Source organism: Mastigoproctus giganteus, chromosome 12, assembly GCF_048544385.1.
Source record: "Mastigoproctus giganteus isolate SK-2022 chromosome 12, ASM4854438v1, whole genome shotgun sequence".
Classification (NCBI taxonomy): Eukaryota; Metazoa; Arthropoda; class Arachnida; order Uropygi; family Thelyphonidae; genus Mastigoproctus; species Mastigoproctus giganteus.
In genome coordinates, this window is record NC_143586.1 from 89,395,019 (window position 1) to 89,409,875 (window position 14,857).

Consider the following 14,857-nt stretch of genomic DNA (forward strand, 5'->3'; position numbering starts at 1 on the left):
TACAACTGCTTATCCGTGAGGCTGTGTACAAACCTTACATGATTAATCCTTTTCCCTAAATCTTCATACAGAATTTGGCAAATTGTCTCCTTATTCATATCCAACTCATTAGCCATCATTCTGAGGGTCAAACGACGATTCTTTCCACAATTTCCCGAATTTTGCAACTCTGTTCTCATTTAGAGAGGTTGGCACACATCCACTTCTTGGATCATCACAAATCTTCACATACGTGCTTGAACACTTCTATCATTCAAACCCACTGGTACCACTTAAACTTTCATTACTTTAAACAGTTTTTAACATTTCATAAGTTTCGGTTACAGATTTTCTCAGTTTTAAACAACTCTGATTCTTTGCTCCATTGCGAAATCGTCATTTCGAATGTTAACGCAACTTGCCAAACCTACTGGGCAATCTCTGTACCAACATCTGTTGGTGGAAATTTGAACTACAATATACCAATTCCGTTTATTTTCGAACTCATCGAACATGACCGCAACAGCACCAGTTCTCGAACTTTTATTGCTACATCTCGTATGTACAAACCTTCGACTGCAAGTTTCTTTTGGTTAAAATTATCTGTAGTTATATTAATTCAGCGCATGTCTTTTAGTTCAAGGGTTGTTGTAACATTTCCAGCAACTAGAATATGTCGGTTTTGAACATTCTAAAATTTCTTTCATGGAATTATTCCTGACTGAACAACAAATTTTTAAACAAATAGTATTATCTATTATTGAATATAATTCAGCGATTTGAAATCCATATGAAAATGGTAAATTTCTTTTAGAACAAATCTAACAACTTTTTTTCTAAATATCTTTTATAAATTAAAATTAGAAATCACATTGGCAGTATCATAAGATTTTATTCAACTTAAGGACCAACACTACTTATAATTTATAAAGTCATTTGAGAAATACATAACTAATAATATTGCTTAATACATATCACTATTATTTGTAATAAATCTTATTATAATCACTTCAAGTGAGAAATAAAATAAGGTCGCCACAGTTTATAAGTATAGTATACTGGTGTGCAAAACTTAAGGACCCACACTATTTCTAAAGGTTACAATCACAAAATCTTTACTTAAGGTACTCTTTACTGATAAGAGTAGATTGTCTCAGCAGCTAATCTGGCGAGAGGTTGGCACACGGTATAACCCCGCAAACATCAGTGAAAGGCATCGATATGGCGGTCGAAGTGTTCTCGTCTGGGGAGGCGTTATCTTGGATGGACGTACACAACTCCAGATACTGGAAGGCGGTACTGTAACCGGTTCACGCTACTTTACTGAGGTAATCCTTCCCCATGTGCGTCTGTTCCGAGGTGCCATTAGCCCAGAGTTCGTGTTTATGGATGGTAACGCCACACCCCATCGCACTGCAGCTGTGATATGCTTTTGAAAAGTGAGGATATTGTTCGTATGGATTGGCCTGCCCGTTCCACCGATCTAAATCCTATCGAACACATATGGGACGCCCTGGGGAGACGCCTAGCGGCACGTCCACACCCACCAGAAAATCTTCAACTGAAGATGGCGCCGACAAAGGAATGGACAATGTTACCGCAAGAACTTAACAACATTGTTCTAAATATGGACAGGCGGTGCAAAGCCTACATCGACATTAGGGGTGGCCATATCTCCTACTGAGGACACTTCTTCCCTTTGTTCCATCTTTGGAAATGATGCATCTGTATCATGGCAGCCAGTGCTATGTTGCCATTTTTGAATAAAGTCCCTGTGTACCGTTTTGTTTCCGTTGTTGTGTCGGTGTTTTCTTCATTTCTGTGCCTCACGAGGTTCCTTTGGTATGCTTTTCCCATATCAAGGCCACCCCTATGAGAAGCTACGGGTGAAAACCTGACTGGTCCTCAAGTTTTGCGCACCAGTGTACTTTTTAAAATAATTTAACAACAGATCCGATAATGGTATATTACTGCAATGGGTAAATTTCAAATTGTGCTCATAAATAAAGAAATTCCATTATTTATAGTTTACTTTTAAAACGATAATGACTTTCAAATCAGTTTGATTTGGAATTTTTTTGATAACCTTAATTTTAATAAATATTAATTTTTGAAAAGTGTTTTAAAAATCGGTTTCTTTAACTGATAAGGGTATCATTGGCAGATACATAATTTATATTGTGTGTGTGTGTGCGTGCGTGCGGGCGCGCGCGCGCGCACACACACACTTCCACCTAAAAGTTTGGACTCGTAGCGGATGACAAGTTTTCGTTAATCTCTTTGAAATTAGCTATGACAGTTTTAAGTTTAATACAAAAATCAACACATTACTAAATTTTTATTAGACATTTAAAAATTTACCACAAAAAATTTAAATGATTGATATTAATAGCTACATTGATTTTTCATCAAAATATCCTCTAGAGATTTTATCACTGCCTTACACAGACGTGGCATTCTGGCGATTAATTTTATATACAAGCGAACTACAAGGTTTCCCTTAAATTTTGTAAAGATGGGCAGACTACACAGTCCAGATGATCCCATAAAAACTCTTTTGGCTTTAAATTAGGCGATTGGGGTAGCCACATTATAATCTGCAGTACCCTCTGTTATTTTATTGCTAGAAAGTTCCTGCACAACTTAGATTTGTGCTTCTGGGCATTGTCTTGTTGTAAGATAATTTCTTTCACAAAGTCGGAAGTCCAGAGGATATTGCGTTATGTTCAAGAATGTTTTTATATAGTCTTTTTTTTTTTTAAATTCCTTCAATTCTGACGATTGTAACCCACTCTAGCAGAAGCAACTCCAGATCATGATGAAACCACGATCATGCTTGACTGTAGTCACCAAACAATGTGGCGCCATTTTCTCCTCAGTTGATCGTCTCACACAAACTCTACGCTTGGATCGAAAATTTTCAAATTTGGATTCATCCGTCCACAGTACGTTTTTCCACTCTTCAATTGACCAACCCAAGTCAACCGTTGCTTTCGATTTTACGGATTTAATGAAGGTTGTTGGACCACTAAACGATCAAAGTCCTGCTTGTTTAGGATGACGTTTTACAGTGGATACGGGAGTTTCTCTGTGCCTATTAAACTCAGCTCGGATTTCAGGTACAGTAAGACGTCGATTGAGTTTAGAAGTCAGTGTTATGGTCTTATCTTAGTTTCGTTGTCAAGCGCCGTCGTCCTGATCGTGGTTTGTCCTTTAAACTGCAGGTCTTGAATCGTCGAATGGTAGTTAGTACTCCTTTTAAAGGAAGCAGCACCTAGTTTTTTGCAAATACTTCTCATTGAATAGCTTTCTTTATACAGAGTTATAATAGCGCATCTTTTTTTTCAACATTCAGTTCCTTATTTCTTGTTGTGTTTATCACGGAACACACAAGTTATACCAAACACGCTTTCTGAATAACAGATGTTGGAATTTGAGTTACAGCTTTTACTGGTCGATTCATTTTATTGCAACACGCTCTGCTATCATCTACAATCTTCTATGATATTGAAAGAATACTACCACTTTCTAGAATGTTCTATAATCATCTACAACATTCTACCGTGTTCAGGAATCTTCTGGATTCATCTAAATTTTCTGGAATATTGTCAAATATTTCAAAAAACTCAGAAAATTAAATGTGATTCCAAACTTTTAGGCTGGAGTGTATCTATCCTAATTGTAAATGAATTTTTCTTCTGTTTTTTGTAATATTGAAGTTTAGAAATGAAAATAAGCTAACCAGCTGCCGTTAATTATGCAACAAATTGCCATTGGCTATAGCTTTTATAAAAATGTCAAGTTCATATGCGGTGCAGTATCCGTAGGTGGTGGTTTTTGCTACGTTTTTCAACATCACTTACAGGCGCATTTTGAGTTTTCAACTCTTTCTTGTTCAGAACCACACCCGCTCGAGAGCAGCAAATAAAAAGAAAAATCTTTTGAAATGTCAGTTGCTCGAGACACCTGGAAACAGTGTTTCTAGAACAGAAAATGCTTTGATGTACCATAAAAGAAACACTTTTATTGAAGAAGTGTTTTGCATTTCTCTTTTTCGTTTTGTCACGCTCAAACACACCACGCAGGTAAAATGCACGGTCTGCGTATTGTGGTGTTAGACTTCAATATTGCATTCACCATTAACAGAAGGCAAAAAGTTCTAAGAATAATGAAATCAGCCATGCGGTGCTACATGGAGTATGGCAATAGTGGCATGTGGTGTTGATAGTGCGCATGCGTTCGTTGTACATTGATGACGTCTGACTGCAAGTTGCTTTTTGTTGAAAGTTGGATTTGTTTGTACTATTCAGAGCTCATTTTAACTGTGCGAAGAAGTAGGAAATGATTTCAGAAGACTGAAGAATGATTTCAGAAGATTCTCTTGTTTATAATCTACGCAGTAAATTAATACAAATGGAACTACATTTCACAATAAATATTCGTATAATGACACTGTTTATATTCAGTGTTATTTAATTGCTTTTTCTACACTGTTAACCAGCTTCTTAATTGTTCTAATAAACTAAATTCAAAATATATATATCACGCAGTATAAATGTAGGTTTAAAATTCTCTTAGAGCTCTGTTATCAGCGTAAAAATATGGTGGATAATGTTGAATGTCAAGTTGGCGTCTTGCATTAGCACGACTGTCATTGGCCTTATTAGATTCAGTTAGCACAGTTAACCTTTCAAAATAATTATTAGCAAATATAATTGTCACGGTAGATAAAATACATACGCCTTAATCCAAAAATAAACAAAACTGTTATCGTAGAGCAATAAAATTTGATTGACAGGTTGTTCCTTAATGAAACATGGTTCACACAGGAAAAAGTTTTAAATTCTTATGGGCTTTTTTAATGATTTGTTTTTTAAGCATTAAAGCCGGATGTGGATTATTTAAAGAAAACGATATTGAAAGGGGATCTTTCCCCTTAATGGCACTTTTTATATTTTTTATCTCTCATCGACAGCTAGAATGTTCTCGGATTTCTCGTAAACACAGTTGAACTTCCGCAGGACTGGAATTATCTTTCCCGATAGATAACGCGCTGAGGAAATTAATTCTGGGAGAATCATATAGGAGAAATAAGATTCGGTGCTTCAAGACAAAAAATATAATTTTTGCTAAATTAAGGAACAGTTTTATTTGCAAATAAATTAATCCAATTATAATTATTACTGAATGAATAATCGTTATCATGATTCTTAAATCAGGACGCATTTTCTAAATCTCCAAACCAACCCAATAAAGATAGAATAACTGCAATTAGGTACTCAAATACCATAATCGCTTTAGGAAATTAGGTAATGCAAATTAAATTTAACAAACCACTATTTTCTTTGATATAATATAAATGTGGTCTGCCTTCAGTTAAATTAAAAGTTAGAGTTCAGATGCACTAAAATTTAAGAAAGTTCTGTTCACGTTTATCTAATTCTAGAATTAATTTCTTCAAATTTGGTTTCTTCTGAAGCTTTGTATGTAACGTGTATCTTTTAATAGAAAAGGCTGATCATAGCCTCAATATCTGGTTGTGTTAAACCCAATCAGGGAATCTTAGACTCATCATTTCACCCTTGACTCTTCGTCAGGTCTGCCCTTTTCCTGTCGAACATGTTGATTTGTCTTGTAACAGCTAATGTCTGTCTTACTGAAGAAACAAGACTGTAATATGCTGAAAGTTACCCACTTCCTCTCACTAACTTTCTTTCTGCTAAATAAAATGTAAACGCAAAAAAAAAAAAAAAATAATACTAACGGCCCTCTTAAATGGCCACCTAGAATTTTTGAATTTAGCATGCTAAACTTTGCGCGTTGTTTGCAATTGCTACTGATATTCAGGTAGTAAATATTACTGTTATTTTTATTAAATCAATTAAACATTTAGTTATTATATTATTAATTTTTTAAAGAATACTATTTGAAATAAATCAATTTTTGTAGTTTGGTTTTCAATGTACTTAGATCCATGAAATTGAATTCAAGTTCTTTGAATTTTTACCATGTATTTTCACCTGGTATAAAGTCCGATATCTTTTATTTATTGAACTGTGTTTTACTTTATTTCACTTTCAGTTGGATGTTTTAGATCCTTTACCACAAACTGAGGTAAATTTGCAATATTGTAAATAAGCTGTGTTTTTTTAAAGTTAGATAAATTGCGAATAGGATGGAAACGGGCAGAATAAATTGATGTTTCCATGTAATTTGGTCATTAAAGCATTCTCCGCAGAACATGAAAAATAAATTCTTCTCAAGCCTCTCTCCTTGTCAGTAATTATCAGTAATTATTCTTACTTCTTTAATTAAAGAAACAATCTACTGAATTGCAGTAACCTAATGAAGTGGAATAATCCATTATCTTCAAGTAGTTCCAGTAAGAGAATTTCTCTGATAATATAAATAGCGGAAGGCCAGATAATTCTGTTGGTGAACAATAGTTGTAATGCGAAAGGCAGCTTTGTCTTTTGCGCTGAATTCACACACCACATTTAAATAAAAATCAAAAACCATGAAGATTTATCAAAACTTCATTACCAGACTCCTCTTTTGAGTGGACTCCTGAGATAGACTTATTGCTAAAACTAAGTGATAATATCTGGTAATTGAAGTCTCTTTGAAATTCCGTGATGTGGTCTTATGGCTGATGATAAAAATTGTTTGAATAATACACGTCGAGGATATAAAGACAATTTTTTCTGTAAGAATTGTCTTGAATAGGTTAAAAGACGATAACATTTGCATTATAATGAAAAAGTTGGTTACCACTGCTTCGTAAATGACCGCAAGATATCTTAGCGCCTCTATCAAAATGGATCTTACAAAGGTTGCGAAACATTATGAAACGATAAGAGTATATCAGAAATGCCCAACAGAACTTTCTGGTACACATTAAATTTCTCCAAGATATATTTCCTTAAGTAATTCGCATCAAATTCTTTCGTGTCCAAGGAGAGTGTAACTAAAAGCAAATACACCACACAGACTAAAGGAGCGAGTTTTCTGCCTTCAGTTAACTTAATGCATGCTGAGAAACGATATTCAGTGGCTTAATTGATGCCCACCAAGCTAACGCAATAGTAATAATGACCACGGACGTCTCGAGATGATAATATTACCAATCTAATCTTTAATTTATACAGCAAATTATGAAGCTACTTTCATAACCATTTTGATGATAATAACTTACCATCTGGGATACATTTACAACCTTCAAGCTTCTCTTATTGCAGTTCAGTGATTTTCGCCTGAATAGCTCACCTCTAACTCGCTCCGGGTAATTCTGTCAATTGTGTAATGTTCACGTAATGAACCTTGGACATCTTACCTCATTCCATCACAAAGGTTCATTATTATCAAATTAACTTTTGAAATTCTTTCCTGTGGCAACTGTGTCGTAAAATAATTCACCAAAAAGATGGCATTTTATTAAATTACTGTAATTATGTGACTAAAATAATATTTCTTCCATTCGCTAGCTTTGTATATAAGAATACTTTGACATATTCTTTCTTTAAAATTTGCAATCGCATTATTGTCATTTCAAGCTGTCATTGAAGGATCGATTGAGATGTGTAATTGAAAGTAACATCTGAGTGAAATGATTCTAAGTTTTAAGAAAAATTATGGAACCTGGCGTTCCATAGTTTATCTTGAATTGTAGTGACAGCTGAATCATTACTTTAAATGTTTCAACTGTCACGTTTCTCAAAGTCTCCTAAATGTTTCTTAAGCAAAAGTTCATTGTTATTCTTTGATATCATCACGTCAGAAAATTAAAGTTTGCTTAGCTGAAATGTATCTATTACTAATATATTTAGTAAAATATATCTATGTATCCTGGTGCTCACATTCAGGATGACTAACATTTCTTTCCTGGAAAAATGCAACTCATTTTCAGAAGGAAAACTTTAAGTTGTTTAGCTACAACTTCAGTCCATTTTATAAGTTTACTTAGTAGCTTCCTTTATAAAGGTTTGCTGTCCCTTACTAATTTCTAATCAAAAAGTGCTAATTTTCTTTTTAGCCCTCTTACATACAAGAAATGCAGACTACGTTGCAGTTTGGAGTAACACTCATAGCTTGCCTTCTATGGATCGGACAAACTACTGATGCAGTTGACTGCAGGTATGTCTGACTTCTTTTATAATTATTATTAACTATAAACTAAATTAACTGATAGCAGTAAAAATTCTATATATTTAATTATGTCTCCTAGGAGTACCGTATTAGAAACTCGCAGCACTACATGATCTGGGAAAGGCCTTAAAGGTCAAGCATTTAGACACGTTAGGTGGTGGTGTTGCAACGTTACAAGACGCTGTTATTTCACTGGACCTGGGATGTGAGGGTAATCCAAGATTCTTGACAGTAACTGCCACGAATCTTGTGTTATTTTCTCATGGCATTGGGTACATAGCTAATAATGGCACTCCAGTTTTTCTTGTTTTATCAAAAGCTTTTAACAGAGTCAATGTTATAACAGGCAGCGTTGATATCTTACCTCTGTTGCTGGATTAGATAGTTTTCTTAATGGTATATCAATACTGTCATTGTAGAAAGAAGAGGAGACGTTGTTCTTTAGGTAAATGAAATATCGGAGTTTCCCAGATGGTATTTAATAAAAGAAAACTCCTTTTATTCCAGATGGATGTTGATAATTCAACTTATAAAGCCAGCTATGGCCGTGTCGATACTTTTAAGCCCCGAATGCATATTTAAATTAAGAAATTGATATAGCTATTGCCCTATATTATTGGGAGAAAATTTTTCTTGTTTTTAACTTGCGTACAAGATAATTTTAAAATTAATTTAGCTCGAATCAATCTGCCAAAAGTTGCTGTCAAAAGTTTCATCGGTGCTACCTACGTGCATGGTTTAATCATATTCAAGTTTCAGTAAATACTGTAACTTGAATATGATGGTGCCAATCACTTCGAATAACATGTTTGCGAAAAAACAAGGTCGGTTTCCTTTACCCTTCACCAACATGCTGCATCGTTAAACTTTTTGAATTATTTTGTTAAGTTTATTTAGACAACTATTTTTACTTAAAAATAGCAAATATCTGAAAAATGGCGAGTAATTAGATAATCATTGAGTATGTGTCTATGAAAACAAATGAAAGATAAGTACTGACATTCAACCAATGCAATTTCTTTTATTCAACGCTCAGGTACTAATTATCATAATGCACACTGTACTTCTTCCTTATGTATCACATGTGAGTGGTGTTATTAACTTCCTAATAAGATAACAAGCAGAAATAATATTCTATCTGTTAAGTGACTATGCATTGTAAATACGTGTGGATTTAGTAATACCATAGTATACAACAGTCGGAGAAAAGATTATATGCAAAGAAATCTTTATTGAAGAAGTTGAAACACACCGGTTGTTGTAGGTTTTTAGACACATCAGTGGCTTCGACCATATTGAAAATATTGTCTTCTGTGGTCGATTTTATTTGCTGGTCGTAAAAGTCCAGGTTTCGGGATAAAAGAACCATGCTACCCTTTCTCTAAGACCAACCAACCCAATTACGTTGTGAAAAAGCCCATAAAATCCCTCGCGTCATTGACAGGATTCAAACTCGTCTTTTCCACCAGTGTAGGGTGGACGGTGATTATATCAACTGGATTACCGCGAGGGCATATACAATGGTGTCCAAAATTTAAATTACAAACTATTTTTCTAAACAATTTTAAGTTATTCATGATAAATAATTAAACATTTTAAATAAAAAATATTAATTTGTACAAATTTTAATATAAATCTTGGTATCCTGATGAAATTTAATGACATTAGAATATGTTACCTTTGGTGCATGAAAGTTACACTGGCTATAACAGTGCGCCCTACATCTGAGAAATTCATTTGTAATCTAATGGGTTACAACAAATCTTATTGGGCCGGAAAATATGGAACGATGGATGGTTGCTGATATTTGCAGTTACAAGCAGAAGCCTGAGCAGTAAAGATATGAAGAATGATAATTTAGGCGTTATTATCAGGGGAGAAGAGTTACATAAGCCGGGATGACTATTAGCTCCAATATACTGGAGCAAAACAAGATGGTATGGGAAACGGCTTCCATAGGAAAGATATCATCCAAACAGCTCGCTCCTCTTCTCTCCCGAACGCTCAAGGATCTGTTTTAAGGAAAACTGTACATAGAACGTATTAAGCGAAGAAACCATGGAAGATTGCTCATGGTCAGTCCACCTGAATTAATGAGAACTTTTTTTCTCTCTCTCTCTGCTGTCTGGAGCAAAATACCAGTGTGCACTTTTTGCAGATCTCATCAGAGAGAGAGAGCGCGCGTCGAATGCTCTCCATCCTTCAATCCTCAGGGAAAAAGATCTTATTTATGCTCTTAAGAGACGACATGATAAATAGTCTCAATGATCACCACATCTCTTCCGTAGATACTTTAATTGCTCAGAGGTATAGGGACAAGATCTTAAGAGGTATTTGAAGCTCTATGGAATCTCTGAAGAGTGGTTGAATAGATCCTGAATTATTTTATGGACGAAAATATTGACTTGGATAATATTGGACGATAATAAAATTAAAATATTGTTAGGATGGAGCAGACATCCAAACCTGGCTTGAATCCGATTAAATATGTATGGGATAGTTAGGAAGGTAAATTGTAGTACATTGGCCTTTTTTAGAACCCGTCCATGCGCTAAGGTCTGTTCTTTTGGTGGAGTGGGATCTATAAACATAATGTCTAATCAACATTCTTATAAACAGATTTGACAACGTCTTGTGAAAGTTGCGTTTGTGTGAGGTTAATCGTATTCATTATTAAAAGCTTAAATTATGCAGGACCGGAATTTTAGTTCTAAGTAGTTATGGTTTCATGAAAATAGAGCACATTTCTTTTGAAACTGAATATAATTGAGTCTTATAATAATATCCTTCACCCGCTTGAACCTTGACAATAAACTATATACACTGTCCTTTCTGTACACATTATACTCCCCATATTCAAATTCTGCATCTCTTATATCTGAGCGAAACCGTGTCTCTGATATCTTAATGTCCACATTTTGACGTCTTGATCTGCATTTAAAATTTATTTACTATACTCCTAGCATTGTTCTTACATGCAAGTAGAGGAACGCCTGTTCTTACTCTTAGTTACCCTAACAAAGACCATGTATTTACTTGTTCCATGATGACTCCCAGCAGTTCTTGAAATCCCCAGCATCTTGTTTTCAAGGCTGTTGCTCATTCCAATAGAAGCAGTGCAAGAATCGCTTTCACCTCTGCCTGCGGCTGTTGTTAATCTATAAGTCTGTATTCTCCCAATCTGGTAGTTTTCTGACTCAACTAACACTGCCTCGACAGAATCAGCAAACATTCTTGCGTTTCCAGTCTCCATTGCCCCAAATGTTAAACATTTTGCGAAATTCAGCTGATGGGATTCGGTTATTGATCGTTTTATTTATTTATTTTTCCCAAGGTTTCTTTCTAAACGGCTACTTGATGTGTTTGCTCCTATCTTACCTGATGCATGTTTTATCTTTAGAATATCTCACAAAACGCTTTCCCCTGCTAGTTTTCCCTTTGGGATCACAGCCTAGTCTCGATGACAGAATCCTTATACGCCTAAAATTCGCTTTATTCTAATTGCGAGATGAATTATTCATGTTAATATTTATGAAATTCGCCACGTCTTGTTTCTCACAAAAACTTATCTGCAATGAATACGATTATGTTACTATGATGTGTCAGTTTCGGTAAACAACTACAAAAGACCACTTCTTTTATCTGTCAGTTTTCATTCTTCTTCAAGGTTTTTGTGTAAACTAGAATTTTTCAAACAGCTTTAATAAAAAAAAAAAAAAAAAAAAAAAATAGGACGCTTTTAAGTGTTCTGTGTGAAAATAAGCACACAAATCTTTCTAATAGAGTGCAAAGGAAAACTCTTTCAGCCTGCCGATCAAACTTTATTAATGCTTTTCGTTCTTTAATACAATCGTCATATACCTTTTTTATACACGAATCATTCAAATAAAACGGTTTAAATCTATTGGGAGAAATTGGTTTGTGCTGCACACACAGCTAGCACGTTACGATCTTCACATTACGGAAAAAGACCCTAGATCGAATCCCACGTTGCTTTACACCACGGATGAATTATTTTGCCTCCAGTGACTGTTGTAATTCCCCTTGGAGAAATGGGCATTTTATACATCAAAACAGGCAAATCGACCATACAATGCATTAGATTTACAGGCACAGAATAATGAAAGTTCTTGCCTTTGGTTGTCTCCCCTTTTATACTAAATTAATCCAACTTTGAACTGTACTAGTCAGAGTAAATTCGATTTTGTAACATTATGTCAATTGTTCGTTTGCTGATTGGGAATTCTTCAGTGCTGATATGAGCTTTTTATTGTGTATTATGTGTTTATATCCCTCGGCGACAATATAATGGTTTCGTCACTTATTTGTTTGGAGTCCCCTCCCAGACTGGAAGAATTTCTAAACCTCTTCAGTCCAGACTCAGTTAGCTGATCTCACGATAAAGTACGGTTTTGCTCACGATTCAGTGTTTATATCAGTCCATACAGTATGCAAATCAACCCTCGAATGCTGTCCCAACTCTCCAGTCAACATAATGACTTATGATCGATATCCATTTTCCCCTTGCCTCTGTACAGGCGAAGGTCTTTCAGTGGACAAGAAAAAGAAGATATTCTATACAAGTGTCAATTTATCCACCAATTTGCATGTTGTGGACTGTAAAAACTGGTTAACTCAAGGGGAAAACGTAACTCCCTTCTCCCGAGAGTTCTGTTTAAAACCTTGGTGATTATGTACCATTCTTTTGCAAAGTCAAATCTACATATTTTCCCATGTGTCATTTAAACATCCCTTATTACACGAATGTTTGTATATAACATTCTTGTATAATACCTTTAAAATCTTTCTTTTTAACTACGTTATCATCGGAGGGTTGCTTCTTTCCTTTTAATAATTAATTTTCATAATAACTTTTTTATAAGATGGAGCACAGAGTGCCTTAGTTAAGTTACTCAGCTTACAACCTTCACTGAAACAAAACCGCTTGAAGACAACCGAAACATACTAATAACATTCCTTAGCTGAAATCTGTTGCAAAATCACATAATTATTAATTCAGAATTTTTTATCGTGCAATTAAGGTTGTATTCTGTAAAAGACATTTTCCTACTTTTGTTCCGCTGTTGTTACTACTGTTTACATAATTTATTAACCTCTTTTTTTAACTATGTTATCGTTATAATTTTTCGGGGGATTGCATTTTTGTTTCTTTTTAATTGAATAAGTTTTTTGCAGTTATATTTGATTTATTAATTTGACTGCGTATAGATGACAAACGTTTCTTTCTTTTAAGTATAATGAAAGGTATCACAAATGTAATTTTTTTTTCTCTCAGTTAATTTTCGAATATTTAGTTATGTAGACCGAGAGCAGTGCCAAAGATTGTTAATTATAGTTCTAAATTATCTCTTACTGTCATTGAAAATAACCATCGAACACGATGATAACTGTAGCTTCAACTATCCTTAGATAAGAAAAAGTGGAGATCCCCACTTCAAAGTCAAAAGAACCGAAGAAAAATGAACATAAATTTGGTTAGCTTAAATCCTCCAGAGTACAGAATCTCATAGGACATCCTTTGGTGTAATTAATGCGCTCTTGCTTTGCCATCCTTGCCACCTCAAGCAATTTGTAATGTTAATGTTCGATATTGAGGGCTAAGGTCGAATAGGAAAGGAAAAAAAATTAGCATATTTAGAATTTCGTATTCAAACCATTAAAATTTACTCTATTTCCACGTTTAACATAACGTTAGAATCTTTTTCGAATTTTGCCTCAAGACCAAAATATCCATGTTCAGAATAACCTAAGGAACTTAGAATGTGGTGGCTGTAAAAACTACCAGTTTCGCTGCGAAAATCCTGAAGTTAATAGAGACGATCAAACACTTTTAAATATGACAGTTATGAATGGAAAAATAATTAGGAGATTACATGGCCGTTTTAGAAAAAGCACGTGTTAACAAAGATATTCCAACTCCCAAGTGGGTATATGAAAAGTTTGAAGCTGAGCGGTTTACACCCTGTAAAAGGAACATGAATTATTAATCCCGTGGCAATCATTATAGGGAAGAGTGTATAACTATTCACGAGGGGCATGTTATCTGATTCTTCAGCTGACAAGTTAAGCCTACCTAATGTTTATTAATCACCAGAATACTGACATAAGCGAAAACAAAGATTCGAGCCTGAAATCTGTTGATAAAATGAAAATGCTCTGTTTTTGTATATTATTTAGCATTGTGCTATGGGAGTGTTTGTTAGTGTGAAAAAGAATATCAAGTCATCACCTGAACGGTACTGAGTCTAGAAATTGGTAGGAAAGAGCTAAAAATATATAATTCAATTTACAAGGAGTTTTTATTAGCACTTAAAGAACTGTCGTACCGGAATTAAGGTTTGATATAAAGATATTAAATTTTTTTAATGAATTTAAATTGTAATTTCTATAATATGCAATTATGGAAATAATATGCAATTATATCATTGAAAGGAGTGTCACTATTATAATGATAGAACAAAAATGTTATTAGATTAAGTTTCAGTAAGGGGAGGGAATTAATCTTCCCCTAAAAAGCCACTGTTGTCATGGGGGCATGTTGCCTACTTTAGAACCATAGCCTACCCTAATTATTGGTAATTAATATTGCCTCAATCGAGTTAATTAACGGTGTTCATATTAGAGTAGTAGGCTAACCCTGAAAATAATACTAATTACTAATAGAAATTATATAAAAATTAATAATTTTTCGAGAAACGGCGCCTACAGAATA

General features: G+C 34.4%; 1 protein-coding gene across 2 annotated transcripts in view; it reads left to right on the forward strand.

Moving 5' to 3' along the window:
- LOC150077258 (uncharacterized) overlaps positions 1 to 14,857 on the forward strand; it is a 165,074-nt gene that overhangs the window by 34,742 nt on the left and 115,475 nt on the right. For both annotated transcript variants that reach the window (XM_090386461.1, XM_090386460.1), the window contains exon 2: positions 8,012 to 8,112. In XM_090386461.1, the coding sequence (XP_090242587.1) occupies positions 8,030 to 8,112 (83 nt within the window). In that variant the 5' untranslated portion in view covers positions 8,012 to 8,029. The remainder of the gene's footprint in view (positions 1 to 8,011; positions 8,113 to 14,857) is intronic.